The 24,161-nt window shown below is 41.3% G+C and overlaps 1 protein-coding gene and 1 pseudogene across 1 annotated transcript in view; one reads left to right on the top strand and one right to left on the bottom strand.

Annotated features, from left to right (window-relative positions):
* HSPA4 (heat shock protein family A (Hsp70) member 4) overlaps positions 1-16,332 on the bottom strand; it is a 48,664-nt gene extending 32,332 nt beyond the window's left edge. The window contains exons 1-3 of the mRNA XM_035014125.1: positions 15,909-16,332; positions 2,971-3,028; positions 884-1,024 (exon numbers count right to left, since the gene is read on the bottom strand). Coding sequence (XP_034870016.1) covers positions 884-1,024; positions 2,971-3,028; positions 15,909-16,015 — 306 coding nt within the window. The 5' untranslated portion in view covers positions 16,016-16,332. The remainder of the gene's footprint in view (positions 1-883; positions 1,025-2,970; positions 3,029-15,908) is intronic.
* LOC118016513 lies at positions 6,584-7,399 on the top strand (annotated as a pseudogene).
* Positions 16,333-24,161: the final 7,829 nt, after the last annotated feature.

The following is a 24,161-nucleotide window of genomic DNA, read 5'->3' as shown; positions in this document are numbered from 1 at the left end:
TAGTCTCTTCCTCCTTTGGCTCTTGCAATGCTTTGGACTAAATCTGCCAATACCTAATGCTATTTCTTTCCTGACTGTAAGTATCCTCCATCTACTCACAACCTTTTTTTCCCTTTTTCCCTCCCCTGTACTCCAGATTTATCCATTACCAGCCATTCAAACTGTTCTGAGATTATTGCCACAGATATCCTAAGTAAACCCAGTCAGCGATCATTCTTCCATTATCAGAATTCTTCACTTCTAAATTCACCTGAGTTCTCAACAGCACAACTCACTACCTTTTTCTCACAATTCTCATCATCTCTTGGATTTTGAGCCTGGTCCCACAATCCTGACTTCTCCAACTGCGGTATCTCAAACACCAAATCTCCCCTTGCTAAACTCAGTTGCCTCTTTTGTAGGATCAGTTCACTGCATGCTTCACAAACTCTTCTAGATGTCCCAGAGATATCAAAGACTAAATTCCCTTTCCCCCAAAAGAACAACACCTCTTTCCAATCTAAGTCCTATTGTCAAGAGTATGACCATACATCTGATTAGTGACTTTAAAGTGTTAAGTTCTTTGCTTGGTATTCCAAAAGTCGTTCACTAAAATCACACCAGAAAGACTGCTCCATCAGTAACAATACAAGCAGCAATGGCAATGTTAACTTCAAACCACCACTACCCATCTGTCCAACCCATTTTAACAGTGCCACCTATCACTCCCAGTCAAAATACAGAGCATTCAAAAAAGGCCAAATGGTCTTTCCTACCAAAACCTTCTCCTAGACACTTGTAAACATTTTCACTACAACTTGAACTCAGAATGGTAGAGAGATATATTGACCTGATATAATAAAACACTGTATTTTAATCCTAAGCCATCACTTTGAGACCTTACCTTTATACCCGTTAATCCAGTGGGCAGCTGCACAATGTCATACGCAAGGTTAGATTTTTCTGCTTCCACAAATGGATCAGAGAATGCTCGGCCATGGAATCTTTTAAATCCTTGGACTGTGTTCTTTGCATTAGAAATTACCTAAAGAGAAAGAACATCAGAATCAGAGTGAAAAGACTAAGAGCAATTAAATTAGGGGGAAAAAAAATTCAACAGCCTCAGATTAAACTAGCATCATTTTAACTCCACAAGGTTTCCTTTTGAGTTTCATTTTCTTTAGCACTACACCTTTCTGTATGATGCCTGCTCGTGTGTGAAGTGAGGAATAATGGACTTGTACAGACCACAGTGGCAGGGATGGGCACTAGAGCCCAACTTGTCCTACTTCTCCATGAAGATGGGGCACTGTACATGTACGAAGGTATTTTTCTGTTCTTAAACTTCTAATTAACATTTACATAAAATGAGCTTTAACTTTTAAAAACTACCATAATTTGTGATTCAAACTTTCCAGGAGTCATTTTGGCAATATCAATTCAGAAATTCTAGTGAAAGAAACTTTACAGGAAAAAAGAGGACAGTAAGTACATAAAGATAAATGTAAAAAGACAGTGACCAAATATTATTTACAACAGCAGAAGACTGGAAACAGCCTGGATGGTTAATTAACAGGAGAATGGGTAAATAAATGATATATCCATACAGTGGGTAACATTATTTTAGAAGGTTGGAAGACAAGTATCTATATGCTATGATCTCACTTTTGGAGTGGGGGAAGCATTTAAACCTGTAGAAAGAGTACAAAAGGTTATACGTTAAGATACTAACAGTGATGTTTGGATAAAGGTAGCACATGTAACTTCCAAATTTCTTTTACTTTTATAAGAACTGCAGAGCTCCTCTGCATCAGCTGTGTTATAAAGCACACAGAAGTCTTTCATAAAACAATGTTAGGCCCCCAAAATCGGGCCCTACTTCAGAAGGTTGCCAAGCAGAAACTCAGTACCAGAATAACTATGTTATCCTAGAACTAGGCAGCTGGTTTAGTACAATAACTATTCTCAATAATGAAAGCAAGTTTAAAAAGAGCTCACTGCAATTTTAGAAGACATTTCAAACTAGCTCTGTACTTGCTATCTACTGCTTCCTAATGAATCTTTGACTTCTTGAAAATAAGATTATAGAACAAAACACCCAATGTAATTAAAAATCAATGGGCTAAGCACCATTTTCTTAGGCTTTTTATTTATTTTTTTAGCAATCTCTACACCCAACATGGGGCTCAAACTCATAACCCCAAGATCAAGAGTCACATGCTCTTCCAACTGCATCAGCCAGGCACCCCTGGACTTTTATATTGTAGGCCCCGCCTAGTCCAGAAAAACAGACAGTTATTCATTCTATATGGTGCTCCAGGCTGAACCATAAAAAGGTCAAATATGCAACTCCTTAATTTTACAGCAACCTCAGACACTCAAAGCAACAGAACTCTTGGGGTCCTGCTGCTCTGGTTACTTAGAAACCAACAAATAATGTTAGGTTCCTGTTTTACAAAGTAAACACATAAATGTCAAGTGTGCTTCTATGAGTACACTTTCTTGAGAACCTAGATTAACAAGATCAAATCTACAAACAACAGTGACTCTAAGTATGCGTAAGATGAAAACCCCAAGAGACAGACTTTAAGGAACATATAAAATATAGAGGAATAAGCAAGCCTTGCTTAAACAAGATCTGGACAAACTACGTAACAGTAGTTTGCATTAAATAAATTATACTGTTCATGCTATTTTATCTTTTTTTTTAAGTAGGGTCCACACCCAGCGTGGAGCCCAATGTGGGGTTTGAACTCACAACCCTGAGATCAAGATCTGAGCTAGATCAAGAGTCAGACGCTTAACCAACTAAGCCACCCAGGGGGCCCTGCTCATGCTATTTTAAAAAGCTATTTGCTTCTCACTCAAGCACACAAGACTAGGGATCAGGCAGGGACTGCCGTATTAGGCACATAATGGGGACTGAAATAGTTGAAGGGAAAGATGGACAAAGCAGAGAAGTCATTTTAGGGAAAAAAACCAAAACTCTACCTGGCTTTTAGCTGCTGCTCCAATTGAACGATTCTTAGGACCAAAAGAAATGCAAGCCCTAGGGGAAAAAAAAAAAAAACATTTAAGCATCAAACCTTACTGCAACATTACATCCAACAGGATTACATCGCCACAGCAAGGAACTTTTCTGAGTCTTAGCTAAAAAGCCACATATTGTTAAGGCACACAGGAAGTCTATGATTCTGTTCTCTCCGCTGAGTAAAACTGTCCATGAGAATGGCTGGCCTCTTAGAAAAATGGGAGTCCTGTCAATTAGATGTTGAAGTACAAGTCTGATGTGTTAACCATCTGTCTAGAATACTACAGAGAAGTGATCTAGCCAATCTCCACTATTCTCTTATTCTTCAAGTCTAGTGCTCAAAATCCCAATACAAAGTAACGTACCCTCTTACCAAAACATCAATAAAATGTTCTTGCTTTTTCAAACAGCTTATAACTTGACCTAGAGAATAGTCTATAAACTATGAGAACTCTTGTCCTACTATATATTAGTAAAAAATTTTCCAGAACTAGCTTCCAAGGACTCACAATTTCTTTTTTTAATTTCATCTTTTTTAGTAATCTCTACACCCAACCTAGGGCTCAAACTCACAACCCCAAAATCAAGAAGACTCGCATGCTCCTCCCAGTGGAGCCAGCCAGGCACCGCAAGGACTCAAAATTTCCGACAATGAACTTCATTCCCACTTATGAACATTCTTCCAAATCACCAATTCATACACTGCCTGCCAGTTTGATGTACTTGCAGCTTCTTTTAGAAAGCAAAACTGAAACCTGCTCACAGGTATAGCTACTTTAAAACACCATTTTTAAGCTTAAAAAGTCAGTTATATTGGAATTGATACTTTCACTAGCATGGCCCCTATGCTTCCCCATAGGTTTTTCATTCTAATTAATCCCTCTGGAGCCCTGCCCTACATTCCCTCTACTCCCATGTATTTATCACCTCCCTTTCCAGGGGCTGCTTTCTTTCAAGCTAAAGATCAAATTCATCCCAAAGAACCCAAAATATCCTAAAAGACAAAACTAAATCCTAAACAGAGTCTATTTTCTCCTGAATCCAGTAAAACCTTCTCTTCTTCCTACTTTAATAACAATGACTGTACAAATTGCTATGTGTATTATCTCATTAAATCTTCAAAAGCACCCCATCTTATCCCTCTTTTATAGGAAAAAAAACTGAGTCCAAAAAGGTTTTAGTAAGTAAATTTACCCAGCATCTCAGAATCTGGAAGCAGTGGAGTCAAGACTCTAGACCATTTCCCCATACTTTACACTCTAGCTTTGGCCCTTTCTATCTGCCCTAGATCCCTAGTTCTTCCAATTTAGAGTAGTAAGCTCTGGAGCCATAATGCTTTGGCCCAAATCTCACTACATTAGATGATCTACTGAGAATTATTTTATTTAAATAAACTTACTAGCCCTGTGCAATCTGCCAGAATGCTAGGCCTCTCTGTGCCTCAGTGACCCTTTTCACCCAAAAAGGTAAGAACCCCTGTGAGCCAATCTCCCAGAGCAGCTGCAAGTAGCTTTGCACTGTATAAATATGGCCCAGCCTGGGATCTCGTTAGATTTGCTCTGACCCCTAAACTCTACAGGCCCAAAATGTGCTGGAGGTAGCCTCTGAGAAACACAGGTGGTCAAGCTTAGCCTTTCTGCATATATATATACCCCTACTCACTAATATTTTTTTTAAATATCCTCAATACCAAGTAAATGTCTCTCCTATCAAAGCTCATACTGCCCTTTAGGAAACTGCCAAAGACAATCTTACCCACTCCTTTCACCCTCTCCATTCCAAAAAGGCCTTCTAGCCTAAGCCTAATGATTGGTAAACTCACATCTTTTCTAAAAGCCACCAGATCCCACCAACACCTCAATCCCAACATAATTACAAGGCAACGTTATTTATCTTCCATTGTACCCTGCAGCCCCTTCTTCAAACCTTCATCTCATCAAAACAACTGCTGGCTCTAACAATAAAAAAGACTAATGTTCCCAAGCTTATTATATGTTCTGTGGAAGGTTAATTTTCTCTTCTACCCAGTAACTCTGAAGCGGTCTTACTTGTAATTACCTTTCAAACAAAACCAGTAACCGACAAAGCCCAGATGCTTTACTGTGGAACCTAAGGCCTTGTACCATCCCAATCCCAACCATACTTTTCACCTGCATCTCAGGCACAGTGAACCAACACAAGTTAGTCGTCCCATCTTCCTGCTTTGCTCAGACCACTTTGCCACCTGAAATGCTCTGGTCCTTCTATATCTCACTCATTCTCCAGCAGTATTACCCACTTTGTGAGGCCTTCCCAATGGCCCTCAAGTAAAACTCAAATCATTTTTATCTCTTAAAACTTACTAGAATTGGATACAGAATGCCTCCATCTCAACGAATGTTCTATTGTACAGAGTGGCTCTAGGTAATATTCTCCCTTGAAGTCTGGTAACATTTTTATTTAGTTTTAAAATCTACATCTGCCTTAAAGTAATAAGAATTGCTTTGTACATCTTGAAAAGCTAAATAAAGTTTGTCTCAGTTCAAATTATAACTGACCCTTGAACAACACTGATTTGAACTTTGGGGGTCCGCTTATAACATGGATATTTGTGATATGGTATTGTAAATGTACTTTCTCTTCCTTATTATTTTAATAACATTTTTTCTCTAGCTTACTTTATTATAAGAATATAGTATATAATACATGTAACATACAAAATGTGTTAATCAACGGTTTCTGTTATCAGTAAGGCTGCCAGTCAACAGTACGCTACGGTAGTTAAAATTTTGGTTAGTCAAGTTATACGTGGATTTTCGACTACGCAGGAGATTGTCACCCGTAACCCCAAAATTGTTCAAGAGTCAACTATACTCATTCTTTTGTTGGCTCATATACACACACATTATAGTTGCCACTTCTTACAAAATAATCGAGCATCACTACTGGAATGTCCATCTTCAGCACCCGATATAGCGGGCAGACAAGGCTGCAGACAAGGCCCAACTCCTACAAAGTATGGGGAAGGGCCACACCTTCCTTACCCTGTCATAAGAAAACATCAATATCCTATCACTACAAAGCAACTCTCACTTTTTTTTTTAAAGATTTTATTTATTCATCTGAGACACAGAGAGAGAGAGAGAGAGCATGAGCAGGGAGAGAGGCAGAGGGAGAGGGAGAAGCAGGCTCCTTGCTGAGCCAGAAGCCCGATGTGGGGCTCGATCCCAGGACCCTGAGATCATGACCTGAGCCGAAGGCAGACGCTTAACCTTCTGAGCCACCCAGGTGCCCCGCAACTCTCACATTCTAAAAAAATCCTGTAACAGTATGCCTATTGTGCTGAAGAAAGAAATCCTTAGCATTTCCACTTGGCCATCAACTTTACTGATTTGAATACATGTGCAGTAAAAAGAGCTCAGACTGTAGAATCAGTATGAGTCTGTCCAAATCCCTTCTCTGCCTTTCTAGCTATGTGAATTCTCTGTTGCTTAATCTCTCTGAAATTCTATCTGCTCAACTCTAAAATGGGGAAAATTAGGGCACTGGCCTCAGCAGCGGAGGAGAGCAGCAGAAGGCCACAGTGGTGGGAAGATGGTTCCTTCTCCTACCAACACAAGATCACTCTGATGAGAAGTCCAACGATCATGCTAAAGAGAAAGGGGCCCCCAAGGAGTGGAGCAGGAAGGATGGCGACAGGGATAAAACTCGGAAGCAGCAGAGCCCTAGCAGGGATGGCAGCAGCACCAGGTCCTGGTCCAGCTCTACCTCCAGCACCAGCACAGGCCTGAGCAGTGCCTCAAGCTCCTCTTCTGTATGCAGCCGCTGGGGGAGTTCCAGCATGTCCTACAGCTCCAACTCCAGCAGCTCCTCTAGCTCAACCAGTACCTCTGGGTGCTGGCATGACAACAGCTGGCGTTCAAGCTCCAAATCCAAACCACCCAAAAGAGATGAAAAGTCCTTCCCCTAAACCAGCCAAGGTGTACATTCGGAGGCTCACTAGGAACGTGGGCAGGGACCACATCAGGGAGATAGATACTCTCCACCTCTGGGAAAATTAATAGGATTGACATGCCTTTAAAAGGATGTCCCCCCAATCTTTCTAAAGGCTAAGCACACATGGAGTCAGACGATCCAGATGAAGCCAACAAGGTGCTGAAGGACATGGACAGAGGACAAATCGATGGCCAGGAGGTCACTACCACCACTGTGCTGGCTCCCAGGCCTGTGCTGGCTCCCAGGCCTACGCCGCCCCCCAGGCAATTTATCCCTCCTGGGAAAATGCTGCCACCACCCCACCCCCCGCCGTGGCACCAGTCACCCCCGCGGATGAGACTGAGTTCCCTGAGGGGCAGTCCCCCTGGCTGCTGCGGCCACAGTAGCCACTGCAGCTCCAATTCCTCCCAATAAACAGAGCCACGGAAGCTCTGTGCCCTGGAACTTCTATCGCATCCACTTCACTTTGGTCACTTTTCTAGCCAAAGGAAGATTGGTGAGAAACAAATTCCTCACTCAGGAAAGGTTTTGAAGAGAGTAACTGAGACATACTCTCTGAGAGCAAAGTTCCGGCTGCAGGAGTGTTACTGGGTTGGGGTTGCGCCTATAAAGATGCTCTCCAGCTTTCTGGCTAATGCTCCCACATTTTCAGTTTCTGAGAGAGTCAATTTGGTAGCAAAGCCAGCAGGGACAAACAGGGTAGCAGTGTGGCCCCAGCCTGCGGGTAGGACTTTCATTTCCACAAATGACTGAGGACTAGTCTGGTGGCCTGATCATGGCCTTGCCTGTTGGTCTTTTCCTGACAGTGTCTCAGGAAAATGCAACTGCTGTTCCTGCTAGCCTGGCCCTGCTCCCCTGCCCCCATCCTCTTGCAACTTCTAGGATCAAACACCCCATGTTAGTTACTGAAAATGGTTCTATTTTTACACGTACTAATGCACACACAACCACATCCCAGGTCTCCTTTTCTCTCTAAAATTGGCGAGCAAGTTGAGAGCTAGCTCTGCAGGGTCATCACGGACCCCTCTGTTGCAGCTGTTATTCATGGGGGTCTTGCAGGTTACCTTGGCAACATGAACACTGCTTTTTTGGCTTTTATTGTATAGTCAGTACTATCAATTGTTTGAGTTTTATAAACTTCTAGCATTTTAGGCACTGTTATGTTTATACTTTGTTGGTGCAGACTAAAAGGACTGTGTTGAATAAACCAGGGATTTGAATGCAGATTGGGGAAAACAAAAAATAAAAATAAAATGGGGGAAATTACAGCACCTACCTCATATACCTGCTGTAAAAATTAAATGTGTTGATCAACTTTTTTTTTTTTTTTTTTTTTAGAGCGGGGTAGGGGTAGAGGGAGAAGGAGAGAGAATCTTAAGCAGGTTCCACACCCAGCACTGAGCCGGACGCAGCAGTAGGAACTGCTTTGTACATCTTGAAAAGCTAAAGAAAAGTTCAAATTATAGCTCAGACCTGACATCGTGACCTGAGGTGAAACCAAGAGTTGGACACTTAACCAACTGAGCCACCCAGGTGCCCCTGTGTTGATCCCCTTTTAAAGGGTTTATATCAGAGACTGGCGTATCATAAATAGTAAAATACTAGTCATTATTATTGCTCCACTGAAGCCCTGGTTTGAGTTCCATACAAAAATATACCAACTAGTTTGCTATGAAAGTTCTGCTTCACCTTCTCAAGCTATCCATTAAAACCTAGTCAGTCATCTTCAAAATCATCTACCCATGAGGAATAAAAAGTCCTACTTTCATTCACAAAGAACTGAATGAGGGTCAACATGTCAAACAGCACAAATTGAAGGGTTTTTAAAAATAAAAGCTTACACAAAGAAACCTAACATTTAAATGTGAAGAAAGGCCAAAAGATGAAGTCAAATATTAGAGCCCGTTTTAGAACCTAGTCCAGTGCTTTCTAGCTGGTATAAGCTCTATGCAAAAAATTAGAAAACAAGAAGTATGACAAAGGAAAGAAACATTTGTAATTCCACAACCACCACCCCCACCATGGATGGCCACCATTAGCATTTAAGTAAATATTCCTATGCAATTCTAATAAATACAATAAATCCTAAAAAAAAATAATAAGCTAAATACCCTCAATTCAGTTTGTCTCTCCTCAACATACGATCTGAAAAATCTAGAGAGGCTGAATTATTCCACTAGGATTTTTACATGGAACAAGGATGGAACAAGATATTAAAAAGAAACTTACCTACTACTCCCCACTCACCAGCAACTTCCAAAATTTGCACATAGCATGCATCCAATCGTTATCTATGGCAGGAAGCCTCTCTTCAACCAAGCAGGTCCAGCTCCCATATGCTGGGCAGTGTGCTTAGCAACCTACACTTGATTTTCCCAAATACTCAGAGAAAAGAACTATTACTGTCCAATTTTATAAATGAAAATCTGATTCAAGTCAAGTTAATGCATCCAGAAACATAACTGGTAAATATAAGCATCCAAGATTCAAAATCAGGACTACTGGACTCCAAATCCCATATATACCTATTTTTGTACTGCCTGGCAAACCAATTAGATTCATTCCTACTTCTATACCTTCACTTAGACCATCCCAAACTTTTCATCCATGTATTTTAATCCTATGTGCTCAAGTCCCACCCCTGCCTTTCCTCGTCACTCCACCCCCCACAAATGTAACCTCTCCTCTGCACTGACACTTTGTCTGTACTTAATAACCCATTCATGATTGTTCTTATTCTGTTTACCACTACTTTATATCATTCATATTTCTAAATAGAATGGTTACACCTCTAGAAAGCAGAAATCTTTATCTTACACTTCCTCTCTATGCCACACAATTCCAAGTCAATGCTGCTAAAAACAGACACTTGCTAATTGACTGGCATTACTTGTCCTCCACTCCCAAATACAGGTTGGTATTACAGGAAGTTAATTCAAATTAAGTTCAAGACTCCCTTGTTCTAATCGTTAAGCTGTAGAAATCATCATCTTTTTAGGCCAGAGAATAACACTGTTCTCCCTTTCATGGGTAAGAGATACTACTGACCAAATACTTATGCACATTCTAATGGGATGTTACGAACAGCTGCAATGAACACAGATCCTTAAAAGGCACAGTTTCATGTTTATAAGAATGCTCTCGGGATATTTAGAACAGCTGCTGCTCTAATTCTCTTTCTTAACCTATATAAGAAAATGAGTTTATCAGAGAACCCACAATAATACTGAGACTATCAAATAAAAGATTTAAGCAAAACTGGCATGGAAAAGATTACATTAGTCAGAGTTATCCTCTTACTGCCTTAGCCCTGAACTAGAAAGTACCCCAAAAAACTGACATCAAACAGACCGAACAACTCACACTTAATGATACACAGTTCCTAAAGCACAGCAAATTCTCCAATCAATAAGATTTACATATTTTTTTAAACATTTTATTTATTTATTTGACAGAGAGAGAGAGAGCGCACAAGTAGGCAGAGCAGCAGGCAGAGGAGGAGGGAGAAGCAGACTCCCCGCGGAGCAGGGAACCCAACGCGGGACTTGATCCCAGGACCCCGGGATCATGACCTGAACTGAAGGCAGCCGCTTAACAGACTGAGCCACCCAGGGGCCCCAAGATTTGCATATTAAAAGCTATAAATTATGAACCCTTCAGGCAAAGTTCAATAATTTTATTTTTATTATCCCAACATACAGTCCATTAATGAGGAGGATTAATAAAAAAAATTTGTATTTTTTAGGTAGTAACAGCAATACTAGAAAATACTTGGGCAATATCTACTGTGTCCGGCTTTATCTTAAACACTTTATATAGTTCTAGCCCATTATAATCTTCACAATGCCCAGTGAATCACTTATCTTCCTGTTATAAATTAACCCTTTAAATTTGTATAAAGTATCCTGGCAACAATACTTTAAGAACATAGAGTTGACCCTTGAACAATACAGGTTCGAGATGTGTGGGTCCACTTATGCATGGATTTTTCAATACAAAACAGTAGTATAAATGTATTTCCTCGGGGCGCCTGGGTGGCTCAGTAGTTAAGCGTCTGCCTTCGGCTCAGGTCATGATCCCAGGGTCCTGGGATGGAGCCCCGCATCGGGCTCCCTGCTCTGCCGGAAGCCTGCTTCTCCCTCTCCCACTCCCCCTGCTTGTGTTCCCTCTCTCTCTGTCAAATAAATAAATAAAATCTTTAAAAAAAAAAATGTATTTCCTCTTATGATTTTAATAACATTTTTTCTCTAGCTTAAGAATACAGTACAGAATACATATACAGAATATGTATCAATCGACCACTTACATTATCAGTAAGGCTTCTGGTCAACAGTAGGCTACTAGTGGTTGAATTTTTTGGAGAGTCAAAAGTTTTTATACACAGGTTTTCAACCACACAGAAGTCAGTGCCCCTAACCCCCACACTGATATACAGGGTCAACTGTATATTCTTTGCCCTAGCGAATTCAAGTCTGGAACTCTATCCAACAGAAATAAAAATATTAACAAGTAAATCCAAGTGTAAAAGACTACTGTTCAATTAACTACTTGTAATTACAAAAGTTAGAAATAACCTGTTTGAAAAAAAAATGTTTCAGCCATAATAAAGAATATTACACATTTAAGAAGGTAGGTTCATTATTTACTGACTCTGAAAGAAATCTAAAGTATATGTTAAAGAAAATTTACAAAATATAGTATGATCCTATTTGTTCAAACATACCCACCCCCCACAATGTATATTTGTAGAAGTCTGGAAAAAGGTACAGAAGCATACACAGCAAACAGCAAATTATGAGGACAAGAAATCTCAGCACTTTAGTGTTTTTATTGTTACAACAAACAAATATCTTGTTAAGTCAAGAAAAAAATGTGTTAATTTAGGAAACCCAATTGAGAACCTAATGACGAAGTTCCTGTCGATTAGTCCACAAATTTTGTATACAAGATTGTATTTTAGCTCTTAAATGATTCTAAGGAACTACTTTCATAACTTCTACAATTAGACTTATGAAGGAAAATGGTGTAAGCAATTTGAACTTTAGTTAACAAATCAATTTTCCTTTTCTTTGAATCCAAAAGACTCAAGATCCTACTGCTGTACTTAGCTCTACACAACATGTAAACACATTTATTTCATAGGAATACTTTTCTTGCACAAGTTAGGTATCAGATGTTAATCTTCCAGTTAACCAAAAAGTAAGTACTTTCACCTTTCGCTCTCTCAAGGGCAGCTAATAGACAATTTCATCTCTTCAAATTCCTAATATACTGTTTTATTAGGACCTAAGTCCATGAAAATAGTAATATAAACAATTCACACACAGAAATTATTTAAATAATTCATTTCTACCCTATAAATTGTTCTTTTTGGAAAGTATGGCCCAATTCTTCAGTAATGTTTGGCACTCCATTAACATTTTCATTCCAAAGCTTTAAGGCTGTACCCTTTCTACTGTAATAATCCCACTAAAAATAGGTTTCTCGTCTTATTCCAAAGCCTATGATCAAATTCGTCAACATGGATGCTCCTAAATTAAACCTCCAAAGTTTATCTCAAAGCCGCCCACACTTCCCTCCCCTGCTACTACACTAGTAGAGAACAACACCAACTCCCACATGGACTAAATACTGCCATAACCTAAGTAACACCCTGCTTCCTCTCTTCCCCTTCTCAGATAAATACATTCTCCACAAAAAAAGATAAACCATATTTTTAAAATTTACACTGGATCAACTCCCATTGCACCTAAATAAAAATCCTTAACATAATTTACAAAGTCCTGCTAACTCCTCTTCAATCCATCTCACACCATTCTTTCAAGTGGCTCAAGAGTAGTTATGATCTTCTCAGGCAGCCAAGTGTGCCAAGCTCTTCTGAATGCCTCACTCTTCCTCACTTGCTGTTCCTTCTGCCTTAACCAGCTCTTCCTTAGACCCACCCACCACCTCCATGTAAATTTCTACTCATCCTCCAGGTCTCAACTTAAATCACACTTCTTTAAGAGCACCTTTCATCTCCATCGTACATCTAATTTAAATCAGTTCCCCAGCCATCGTATTCTGTACTATCCCATGTGGACCTTAACCAGTTAGTAATTACATGTTTGTTTAGCATCTGGCTTTTTTCCACTACCCATTCCATGATGGCAGGATCTTGCTTATTTGTTCAGAGTACCTCCAGCGCTTTGCACAATGGCTGGCGTACTGGAGGCACTCAGTAGTTGCTAAAATAAAGCAAGCCTGTATTTGGTGAAAATTAAGAGTCTCTTCTGGACAAGAGTCAACCGGATCCTCAAAAAGTGAATCCAAATACTGTTAAAGCCACAATTTGAAATGAGATACTTCCATCACAGCCAACCCTCCAGAAACTAAATCTCATCTGCACTATGACACTAAAGCAAACCCCCATCATAGTCTCTGTGTACCTGAAACAAAAATCCACTATTCCGTAACTACTACAAAAATCAACCTTTCCATTCCCATCTCCTACTTAGGAACTCCAAGAAAGAAATTTAAGCTAATCAAAATCATAGTTCAAAAATTACTCCAATGTGGGCGCCTGGGTGGCTCAGTTGGTTAAGCGACTGCCTTCGGCTCAGGTCATGATCCTGGAGTCCCGGGATTGAGTCCCGCATCGGGCTTCCTGCTCGGCAGGGAGTCTGCTTCTCCCTCTGACCCTCCTCCCTCTCATGCTCTCTGTCTCTCATTCTCTCTCTCTCAAATAAATAAAATAAAATCTTAAAAAAAATTTAAAAAAATTTTTAAAAAGTAAACAAAAATTACTTCAATGTATGGTATCCCTGGAAGTTCCTGGAAAATATAAAACGTGGAGAAAACATAAAATCCCTTAAAGTATTTAAATAGTACTGTCTTTGGGCGCCTGGGTGGCTCGGTTGGTTAAGCGACTGCCTTCGGCTCAGGTCATGATCCTGGAGTCCCTGGATCGAGTCCCGCGTCCGGCTCCCTGCTCTGCAGGGAGTCTGCTTCTTCCTCTGACCCTCCCCCCTCTCATGTGCTCTCTCTCATTCTCTATCTCAAATAAATAAATAAAATCTTTAAAAATAAATAAATAAATAGTACTGTCTTATCACAATTATGTAATGTATCTGGTCACCCATCACCTAGTCATTGAGGCAAATTTAATTCCAATTTGAAAAGATTAAACTTTTTTTTATGGAATTCACGGTAAAACTGTTGGCTAAAAAAAAAAGGAACATTAACAGAAAGAAAAGACAGGAACACTGTTAGTTCCAATATTGGGAATTCTCTTCCCTTTGGATGGAAATTATGTTCAAATCTAGGCAGGAAAAGGACCAAAAGTTAAATGCCTGACTCAGTGCACCACCCTTTTTGACTTCTTGGGAAAGACTATCTTTACAAATGAAGAAAACTTGAATCTGGAGAGGAAGACGATATCAAATGGAAAATTAATGCTTAAATACTCAAACTTCAATGATTAAAAAAAGCTCAGTATACAATACCTTCTCTGGAATTACAAATTAGAACATAAAACCCACTATTAAAAACTATAAATATAGGGGGTCTGGGTGTGACAGCTAATGAGTACAGGATTTCTTTTGGACTGAGGAAAAGGTTTTTAAACTGATTGTGGGGCATAGTTGCAGCTTTGTGACTACACTAAGAACAATCGAACTCTACGATTTAAATGGGTTAACTGTACATTCTGTGAATTCTCTCTCAGTGAAACTATAACCTAATTGAGAAAGGGACATCAAACCACGTTTTAGGATCTGAGATGGATTTTCAGGGAAGCGCCTGGTCTAGGTCTAAAACAAGGGGCAGAAATTTTACAAGTGGAAGGGAAATGTTTTGAGTCTCTGGGCAGCAAAGATCACTGGAGGGAGCAATCTCGTTTGGCTACCCAACTGCGGGAAGGGTGACCAAAGTTAGGGGGAAGAAATGGGCCTTGGAACAGAAGCCCTTGAAGAGCCACGTGTCAAATAAGAGAACCTAGAAAATAATAAGCTTCTTAAAAGATTTTGCCCCAAAAGAGGATAATGGATTGAAAAGTACCTCTACAGTCAAAAGGAAGACTCTTTACCCAAGGAAAGACCTGAGTGAGTCATGATTTTTTAGAGCTCTGTCTATACTGGTCCCTTAACTTACTATAGGTTCTAGAAGTCAAAGTGAGCCCCTGAGTCATTCATTAACAATTGCGGCCAACACCCTGGTTGGAATGTATTAACTGTGAAAGTGGAACGCTGTTTGGTGTAGACGCGCAGAGAATGAAAGGAGAGAATGACCCAACATAGTTCAGCATACTAAAACGATGTGAAAAACGAACGTGAACGCAAACGTATCAAGACATTGACTTTATTAAGTACTTTTCTGGTAGCTGTGCCTTCCATGCGGAGCCCGAGCCTCTGGTGCTCCGGCTCCCTCTCTTCCGGGTGCTGCCCCGCCCCCACTCACGTGGGATTCTGGCCGCTCCATCTTCAGATCGCCGGCAAACGCCAGAACCCATTTAATTCAACTAACTTTTATTAAGCGCCTACTGTGTGCAAAGCTCCGAACTCTGTGGTAGGCTGAAAAAACGGCAGTACGCCCTGGGCCTGGACTCTGCCCTCTAAAAGAACTCGGTCCACTATACATCCCAGGCCTGCCTTCCCTCCAGCTCCCACCCATGCCCTCCGCTGATACGAGTACCAGCTCAGAGCCTTCATTCAACCGGCAGGCCACTGGGAAAAGGCCTCGCCGCTGGCGCAGACCCTCACGGCGAGTCGCGGCCACTAGTGACCTGACACCCAGCGGGGGGTCCTTACCCACCGGACCCTCGGTTCGCAACCGAGGTGACTCCCCGGTTCGCGTTCCCCAAGCCGCGAGGGTCGCAGACCAGCGCAAGCGCTACCTCCCCACCCCCCCACCCCCCGTGCACGCGGCCGGACTGGCCCACACTCACGGCGTGCAGCGGTCGCTGTACTCATTAGCGATCGTCTCGATGCCGCCGGCGCGGGCCACAGCGACGTAGCAGCTCTGGAAGCCCAGGTCTATGCCCACCACCGACATGGCGCCGGCTACAGTTCGGGCTCGAGCCCAGGTCCGGCCGGCGAAACAGGACACGGACCCCGGCGGGGCTGGCGCGCAGAGTGCGGGCCGCGTGGACCGGGGGGCCGGGGCTAGCGGGGGACGTGAGGGAGTCCTCGCGGGAAGTCCCTGGGAAGGGAGCGGCAGCGGAGAGCGCTGCTCAGGCCGGCTCCGGCTCAGCGGCCGCAGATGGGGCACCGGTAGCGGGGGCGGAGAAGATCTCGAAAGATCTCGTCGCGACGAGAGTAAAGCTGTAGCGCTGCGAAGGAAAGGAATGTTCTCGCGAGACCCCGGCTCAGACGCTTTTCCCTCTGAGGTTCCGCCCCCAATTACGACAAGAGTACGTCACGTCCAGGCAAGAAAACCTCGGAAGGGACCCCGCGGCTGAAAGATGGTTGGGAGGCCAATTGAGCCTGCGCACAGAACCTGCTGCAGCGACTCCCCACGGCGGCAAAAAGCAGTGGGGCCTCTCCCCTTCCAGAAGAAAGTAGCCCAGCCGGCTGGAGGCAAACTACTGAAGAGGCGCCGTTGGCCTACTTCCGCCGGTTTTCTTTATCAAAGAAACTTCCGGCGATGGGACCTCTCGCGCCCCACTTTGTGTTGCGCTTCCAAAATGGAAGCGCAAGCTAATCTTCAAAGTCCAGAGAGCCCTCCCCTCTGGTCCCTAGGGTAGGTCCGCGGGTAGAGGACAAGGCCGCGCTTGGAATGTGGCCCTGAGGAGGGCCTTAGGTAGGGGCTCTCTCGAAGTCCAAGACAGCGCCCCCTCCGGCTGAGGGCAGGAATCCTCAGTCCCGCCGCCGTGGGTTTTTTCACTCAGCCTTGCCTCACCGTTCTCTAAGCCGCTCGCGTCCTTAGAGCCGACGGAGGGGCCAACGTGACTTAAACCTTGAAATCCCCAACCCGTTCCAAGCACCTGTCCTGAGCTGAACGCAAGAGACACAGATGGATGACACGCTACCTAGGTCGGTTCAGACCGGCCAGTGAGTGACAGGCTTACTCGAGGCTAATGAACCTTAAACTTTAGGGCCCCTCGCTTCCGGAGTGTTCCAGGAGCAAGCAGGAAGCCAGCTTGCCATCGGAAAGCATCTTTATATAATAAGAATTTCTGATAAATTGAAGTGGTCTCAGTAGGGGGATCTCGATCTCCCAAGTCTCCAGGAATTTTTGTGATTTTTTTTTTTTGTCCTACATATTTATTTTGTGACTTTATTTTTTTAAGGGTATAAGTGTATATAAGCTTCAACCCCCCCACACCTGAATCCCACCGGTCACGAGGATAGCTAAAAAAGCAAAAGGAATCCCAGTTTACGCACAAAATGGGGGAGACGAGGAGGGCTTTCCAGAAAAGCAAAAGTCTGCTTTCAGGTTGTGAACCAAAAAAAAAGGCAATAGAGAGCTAGTCTGAGTTGCTGAGAATTTCTGTATTGCTGGAATGTAGCGTGAGTTAAAGATCTCTATCTCAAGGGTAGAACAATTGGATCATTTAATGAATGAGCTGAGAAGAAAGTGCATTTTCTCAAATCTGCATTCCTCCCCCACACACACACATACACATACCTCAATCTCCTGGAGCAACGCCCAAAGGCCAGATTGTTTGCCTTTACACTTGCAAATTACTACACAGTTGTTACATTTTGGCTAAACCAAACGTACTTTGTCTTCAAAAGCAAGTACTGAGTGCTACCTAGGGTAGGAGGTTGAGGGAGGTAGGTAATAGGAATGGAGGCAGCAAGAAAAGGCCTTTGAACAAAGAGAACAGGAATGAACAGATACACTGCAACCCTGTTCACAGCATTATTGACAATAGCCAAAAGGTGAAAACAACCCAAATAATCACTGATGCATGAATGGATTTTTAACATGGTAAATGGTATATACATGCAATGCAATATTATTCAGCCTTAAGAAGGAACAAAACTCTTAACACATGTTACAACATGGATGAAAGAAGTCAGACACGAAAGGACAAATCTTGTATGATTCAATTTATATGAGGAAACTTTAGAGGACACTTTTAGCAACCAACTTGAACTATGGAAACCTGAATGAGGTAGAAGGGCCTGCAGTGACCCCCAACCCTCTGGCTGATACAAACAGGCCCATTAGGTGACCTACCTCAAAATAGCCATAAGCCTTAGCTGACCAATGGGTTACTTACACCCAGACACAGGTACCAAAAAAGGAAAAATCCATGTGTTCCCATACTCTCTCACGTTCCCTCTTTAACTACAACTCCCCCAAGAACTGCCTTGGGGCAGAAAGTCTCTGTTTTGCTGTCCTGCCCACATTTCATTGTGGTGTTTTCAATTGAAAATTTCTATCTCCCTTGTTCTGCCTTGGGTGAATTCTTTCACCACGGGCCTCCACCCAATAGGGTTGCCCCACATTTGGTGGCCCCCATCCAATTGGGAGAGACACAGAAATCAGAATAGGCAAATTCATAGAGACAGAAAATAAGATAGTGGTTAGCAAGGGCTTGGGAGAAGGGGAATGAAGAGTTACTGTTTAAAGGGCACAAAGTTTAAGTTTAGGATGATGAAAAAGTTCTGGAGATGGATAGTACTGGTGATCACACAACAGTACAAATGTACTTAATGCCACTGATTTGTATACTTTAGGATGGTTAAAATAATAAATTTTATGTTATGTGTATTTTACCACAATAAAAAGTAAAAAAAAAAAAAAAAAAGGAAGAAGATTTACCTTGACCTTCTTCTGTCTTATATTTATTTCCTACCTAGGAGGATGTCAATGACACCAAGAACAGTATTGACCTTTGTGATGACAGAGAGTCCTGTGTCTGTCTGCTCTGCATTATAAACACTGGGCAAACAGAGGCCAGGCTGCCATAGGCTGAAGTGACTTTACCTAAAATATCACTAGGTCTGGGGGCACCTGGGTGGTTCAGTCGGTTAAGAGTCTGACTTCAGGGCGCCTGGGTGGCTCAGATGGTTAAGCGTCTGCCTTCGGCTCAGGACATGATCCCAGAGTCCTGGGATCGAGTCCCACATCGGGCTCCCGGCTCAGCAGGGAGCCTGCTTCTCCCTCTGACCCTCTCCCCTCTCATGCTGTTTCTCTCTCGCTCGCTCTCTAAAAAATACATAAAATCTTTAAAAAAAAAAAAAAGAGTCTGACTTCAGCTCAGGTCATGACCTCGGGGTCGTGGGACAGAGCCCCACATCAGGCTTCCTGCTCAGCAGCAAGTCAGCCTGTCACCTTCCGTCTCCCTCTGCCCCTCCCCTCACTCGTGCTCTCTTTCTCCTGCTTAAATAGGTAAATAAATAATCTTTAAAAATAAAATATCACTAGGTCTGGGTTATGGACTCTGTCTCTGCCTACCCTCTAGAATGTGGGAGACCTCCCCAGCCTTTAACTGAACTGGCAAAAAAGTACAACCCTATCTTTTTGTGTTCCACCATCATACCTACCTACCTTATTTGCCTTGGCTCTGCTTTCAGTTTAAAATACCATTGGCCCTATCAATCTTTTTAATGATTTGTCCTTCTCAAAATAAAACATAACATCAGTCACAGAGAGTACTCATCCTGCTATAAATAGTTTCCTGGATCATCAAACTTATAGCTCAAGAGGCTATTCTGGGATATTTAAGTAAATGAAGTCAGAAAAAGTTATTTAAGAATTCTGAAGAATCTAAAGTGACAAGTTTCCAAGAATCACAATTGTGAAGCAATGAAGTTGCCAGAATATTTCATGTTGAAGGCATCATGGTTGTAGCACAACTTCCTTTGATTCAGCAGAGCATCTTGAGAATTTTAGAAGGAGGAAGATGTTGCATGCCTTTCTCTGGTACAATGATTAAATTTAGTTCTAAGCAGTCAGGAAGGTGTTTGTTTTAAATATAGTGTTAATAGACTGCTCACCATGAGACCAAAGGTTTCCGGTTGGGAATTCATAATCTTCCCTGCCAAGTAGCCAGTGGAATCCTGTCCTACAGTCTGGAGCAGCTTCTGCAATTCTTTGCTTCAGGAGGAAGGTACAAGCTCTGATAATGGTATTTTTGGGCCTCCCTGATATCACACTGAGTGGACTAAGCGCCCTTAACCCAGCCAGCACTCCTTTCTTAAACTCTAAAATTCTAGTAACTCAATAACAATGGTAATTACCTCATTTCTAGATCCTACAGCATGTGCCAGACATTGTGCTGAGTGATTTGGATATCATAATTCAATTAATATTCATAGCAAACCCATTAGGTAGATATCATTTTCCAATTTTATAGATAAGAAAACAGACCTGGTGAGGTTAAGGAACTGGGTTCAAGGTCACACAGCTTTTAAAAGTCCTGACTTCAACATCGGTCTCCTAAATCATACCACTCTTTTCTTTAAGTTCATGTTCTTTGTAAAGGGTCACTAAAGTGAATATGAAAACATAAAAGAGTAATACGAGTTAAAAAAAAAAAAAAAAGAAAGAAAAGAATAAGAGGAATAATTCAACCATTCACTGTTGACATTGTGGAATACATTTCTCCCTTTCACTATTTTTATTACATACAATGTTTGAATTGGGTTATGCCTTTTTTTTTTATGTTATGTTAATCATCATTAGTTTTTGATGTTGGGTTATAGCTTTTTAACATTAAGTTAAATCGACCTTTCCCAAACTGTGTTCCATGGGACAGTGTTCCATAAGATAATAGATTAATATTGCCATTTTATAGACACTGATAAGTCCTATAGAAAATCTGTTTAACTTTGTTTAATCATAAATTAAACATAAGAATAAACATAAGAAATACTGTTTAAGGAATAGGAGTGCACAATTAAGTCTCCTTTTTTCCTCAAGTTACTTTTCTAATCCTAATGCTCTTTTGATATAAAAACTATCATTACAAATCACTTGTAAGTCCAAATTGGCTGAAATTTTAGGGTCCTTCCTCATTCTATCAAACTGTCTGCTTAAATAGTAGTACCATGATCTCATTCTGAAGTCCTTCCCTAAATCCTCACTTTTTTGCCCTTATTTGGTCTGATTACAGTTATTTTATGTCTTGCAGTTCCATTATCAATCCCAGTCCTTTCCCTCTTTATAATTTTAAAACGCTGGATGAACTTTGCACAGATTTCTCCAAGCCACACAAGCTGATACGATCATGAAAATTTAACCCCCTTATCTAGATCTCTTAATCAACGATCATTTTCCTGGCCTGACTCACAACCTCCTTACCCATTGGCTCAAGCCTCTCCTCAACCAGTCACAGACTCAACTCACTCTTCTCCCACTTCTAGTAGCTGACGTTCCAGCTCCACCCCAATGTCCTGCCTGTGAAATTGTTCTGCTGAGAGCACAAACATGACTCTGACCTGCTTAACCCAACTCTGCCGGGGTCTGTCCTGTTCCTGAGCATTAGGGGACCCCCAGGGAGATATTTTGCCATAGGAACAGCTGCCATCCCATTTCTACAAATTATGGAATTTTCTTGACAAGATCTTTCATTTTAACTAACAAATTCATCAGGACTCAGTGTTACCCTATGCTGGTTGGTTTCCCTTCAGCTGAATACAACTCATTTCTCATGACAGAATGTTCTTTGCTTCTTGCTCTACAACTCAAAGAAAATGATTTTTAAAGGCCCTGTGGCCTCCAACAATAATTTACTCTTCAGATTTCCTGATTAAAGAGGAATCTGGAGCTTGGAGTGTGAATATTTGTAATCTGATTAAGAATCAGTGTTACTATGAACAGTGTTACTATGAACAAGCTCATGTGGCATCCTGCCCACACATTGCTTCATAACCAGAGGGGGACCATTTATTTTCATGTTGACATGTAGTTGATGTTCAAACGCAATGTGAGTTCAAACTCTAAATATATCACCGACGATTACAGTTTGCCACTGAATGCCAGCAGCGTAAGCCCTAACTCAGAGGAGGGTGACCCAGCAATGGCACAGGAATCCATCCTATGTGATGTTTTCCCAGCAATGGCACAGGAATCCATCCTATGGTCAAAGGCGGCAACAGCAGCAGCAACAAGCCCCAGCAAAAATGGAGATGATCTGAGCTCACTAGAAATACCCGAGTTTCTTTTCCAGACAAGACAAAGACAGGCCTGGGAAAGGTGATCAGAAGAAGCTTCCATAATGGAGATATTATGAAACAAAAAGCATGATAAGAACTTTGAGTATTCTTGAAAAGCTTTGAAAGAATAAGGTACTCAGCAGAGAATAGAAATGTGGTTAATAAGTCATTCTTCAAAACTGGATGACCAACCCTTTAAGAATACTATTTAGTCTATTAAATATGGATTATATTTTGTGACATTTCCACGAAAGGCAGAAGTTTACTTTTAAAGAAAGAGCAGTGGCTTAGGGCTTCTTCTCTAAAAGTGAAATGCCCTTCCAAAGTCGGGGGAACACAGTGACAACCTGGCGTCTCTATGTAAATGGACAGGAAGTACAACCACATGATGGAGAGGAAGTTCATGAATGGCTCCTCCACGCCCCCACCTTCCACCCTGGCAGGCAGACGTCTATCCATGCCTGTGTACACACATATATATACAATTCAGCATTTACTTTGATTGCTTGCGTAGAGTGTCTTTCTCTAGAATTTTCAATGGAAATTTCTAAAGCTTGCAACACATTCTCACTGCAATATTTGAGAGTTGCTGCTACTTGTGAAGCAAGGCTAGCCACTTGCCCTTCCTCTGTGAAGAGTTCTCTTCACTGAAGGTGTGGTTGCTGGTAGCAGAACCATCCTGTCAAAACTGCAAGAGAGAACACAACATAATGAAGCAGTAATAATAACTCTGATACTTGTACCAGAAAAGACAAAGACAAACAGAAATAAAAGTCCAGAAACAAACCCAAGTTTGGGAATTTAGCATACGATACATGGCATTTTAAAGGAGTTATGGAGAAGGAGGTTTTCAGATGTTAGCTAACCATCTGGGAAAAAATTTTAGATCCCTCCCTCAAACCACATACAAGAACATATTCCTGGTAAGTCAAATATTTAAAGGTTTATAAGTTAAATTTCAAAAATAAAACCATATAATTACCAGAGAAAAATGGTGATTATATACATATACATATGGATCTATGCAAACACAGACATACAGTGAACTTTTATAAGCATAATATCAAAAGACAAAGACAGTAAAAGAAAAGATAGATAGAAAACAGAATGCAAAAAGGACCATAAACAAAATTAAGGGCAATAAATACAAAATTAAGAAATTTTACCCAAAATTTGGAGATAAGGCAAAAAGATTACTACTTGCTCTTTCAATATCATATTAAAACATTGTTTAATGAGCCTACCTAAGGGACCTATGATTCTCTAGGAAAAATGTAACTTTGTTCAACTTGCCATTTTCTGTTGATTAGGGCCCAGGCTGTAAAATTAGACGTTAACTTCACAGAAGATTGATAAAGTGCAAATGGTGTTTGTATGGGAGAGATGCAAATGATTTCTGTCTCTGGTGGAAAAGATATTTCCAAAGACTATGCTTTTATTGCCTGCTAGAATAATAACAAGTTTTGTATTTAATTTAGCACTCTGACTTCAACATTCTTTCCTTCACTTCAGTCTCTTGAGTTCTTCAATGAATTAGCTTTAAGATCCCGCTGGTCCTCTCATTAATGAGTTACATAAATCATTGACACGTGTATGTTTTTAAATTTTTAAAAATCATACTTTGTCCAGGAAGTTAACCGTAGACTTGCCATATGATCCAGGAATTCAAAGCAAGGACTCAAACAGATACTTGTACAGCAACTTTTATAGCAGTATTATTCCAATAGCCCAAATGTGGAAACAAGCCACGTGTCCATCAACAGGTGAATGGATAAACAAAATAAAGGATACACATGCAATGGAATTTTATTCAGCCATAAAACAGGAATGAAATGCTGATACATGCTACAATATGAATAAACCTTAAAAACTGTATGCTAAGTGAAATAAGCCCGACACAAAAGGACAAATATTGTATGATTCCACCTATATGGGGCACCTAAAACAGGCAAATTCACAAAACATAAAATAGAGACAACCATGGGCTGTGGGGAGGAGCAAATCTAGAATTACTTTTTAATGGGTACAGAGTTTCTGTTTGGGACGGTGAGAAAGTTCTGGAAATCATTAATAGTGATAGTTGCACA

This window comes from Mirounga leonina, unplaced genomic scaffold, assembly GCF_011800145.1.
Source record: "Mirounga leonina isolate KUSES-001 unplaced genomic scaffold, KU_Mleo_1.0 Mir_168, whole genome shotgun sequence".
Lineage (NCBI taxonomy): Eukaryota > Metazoa > Chordata > Mammalia > Carnivora > Phocidae > Mirounga > Mirounga leonina.
This window is presented reverse-complemented; position numbering and strand designations above follow the sequence as displayed.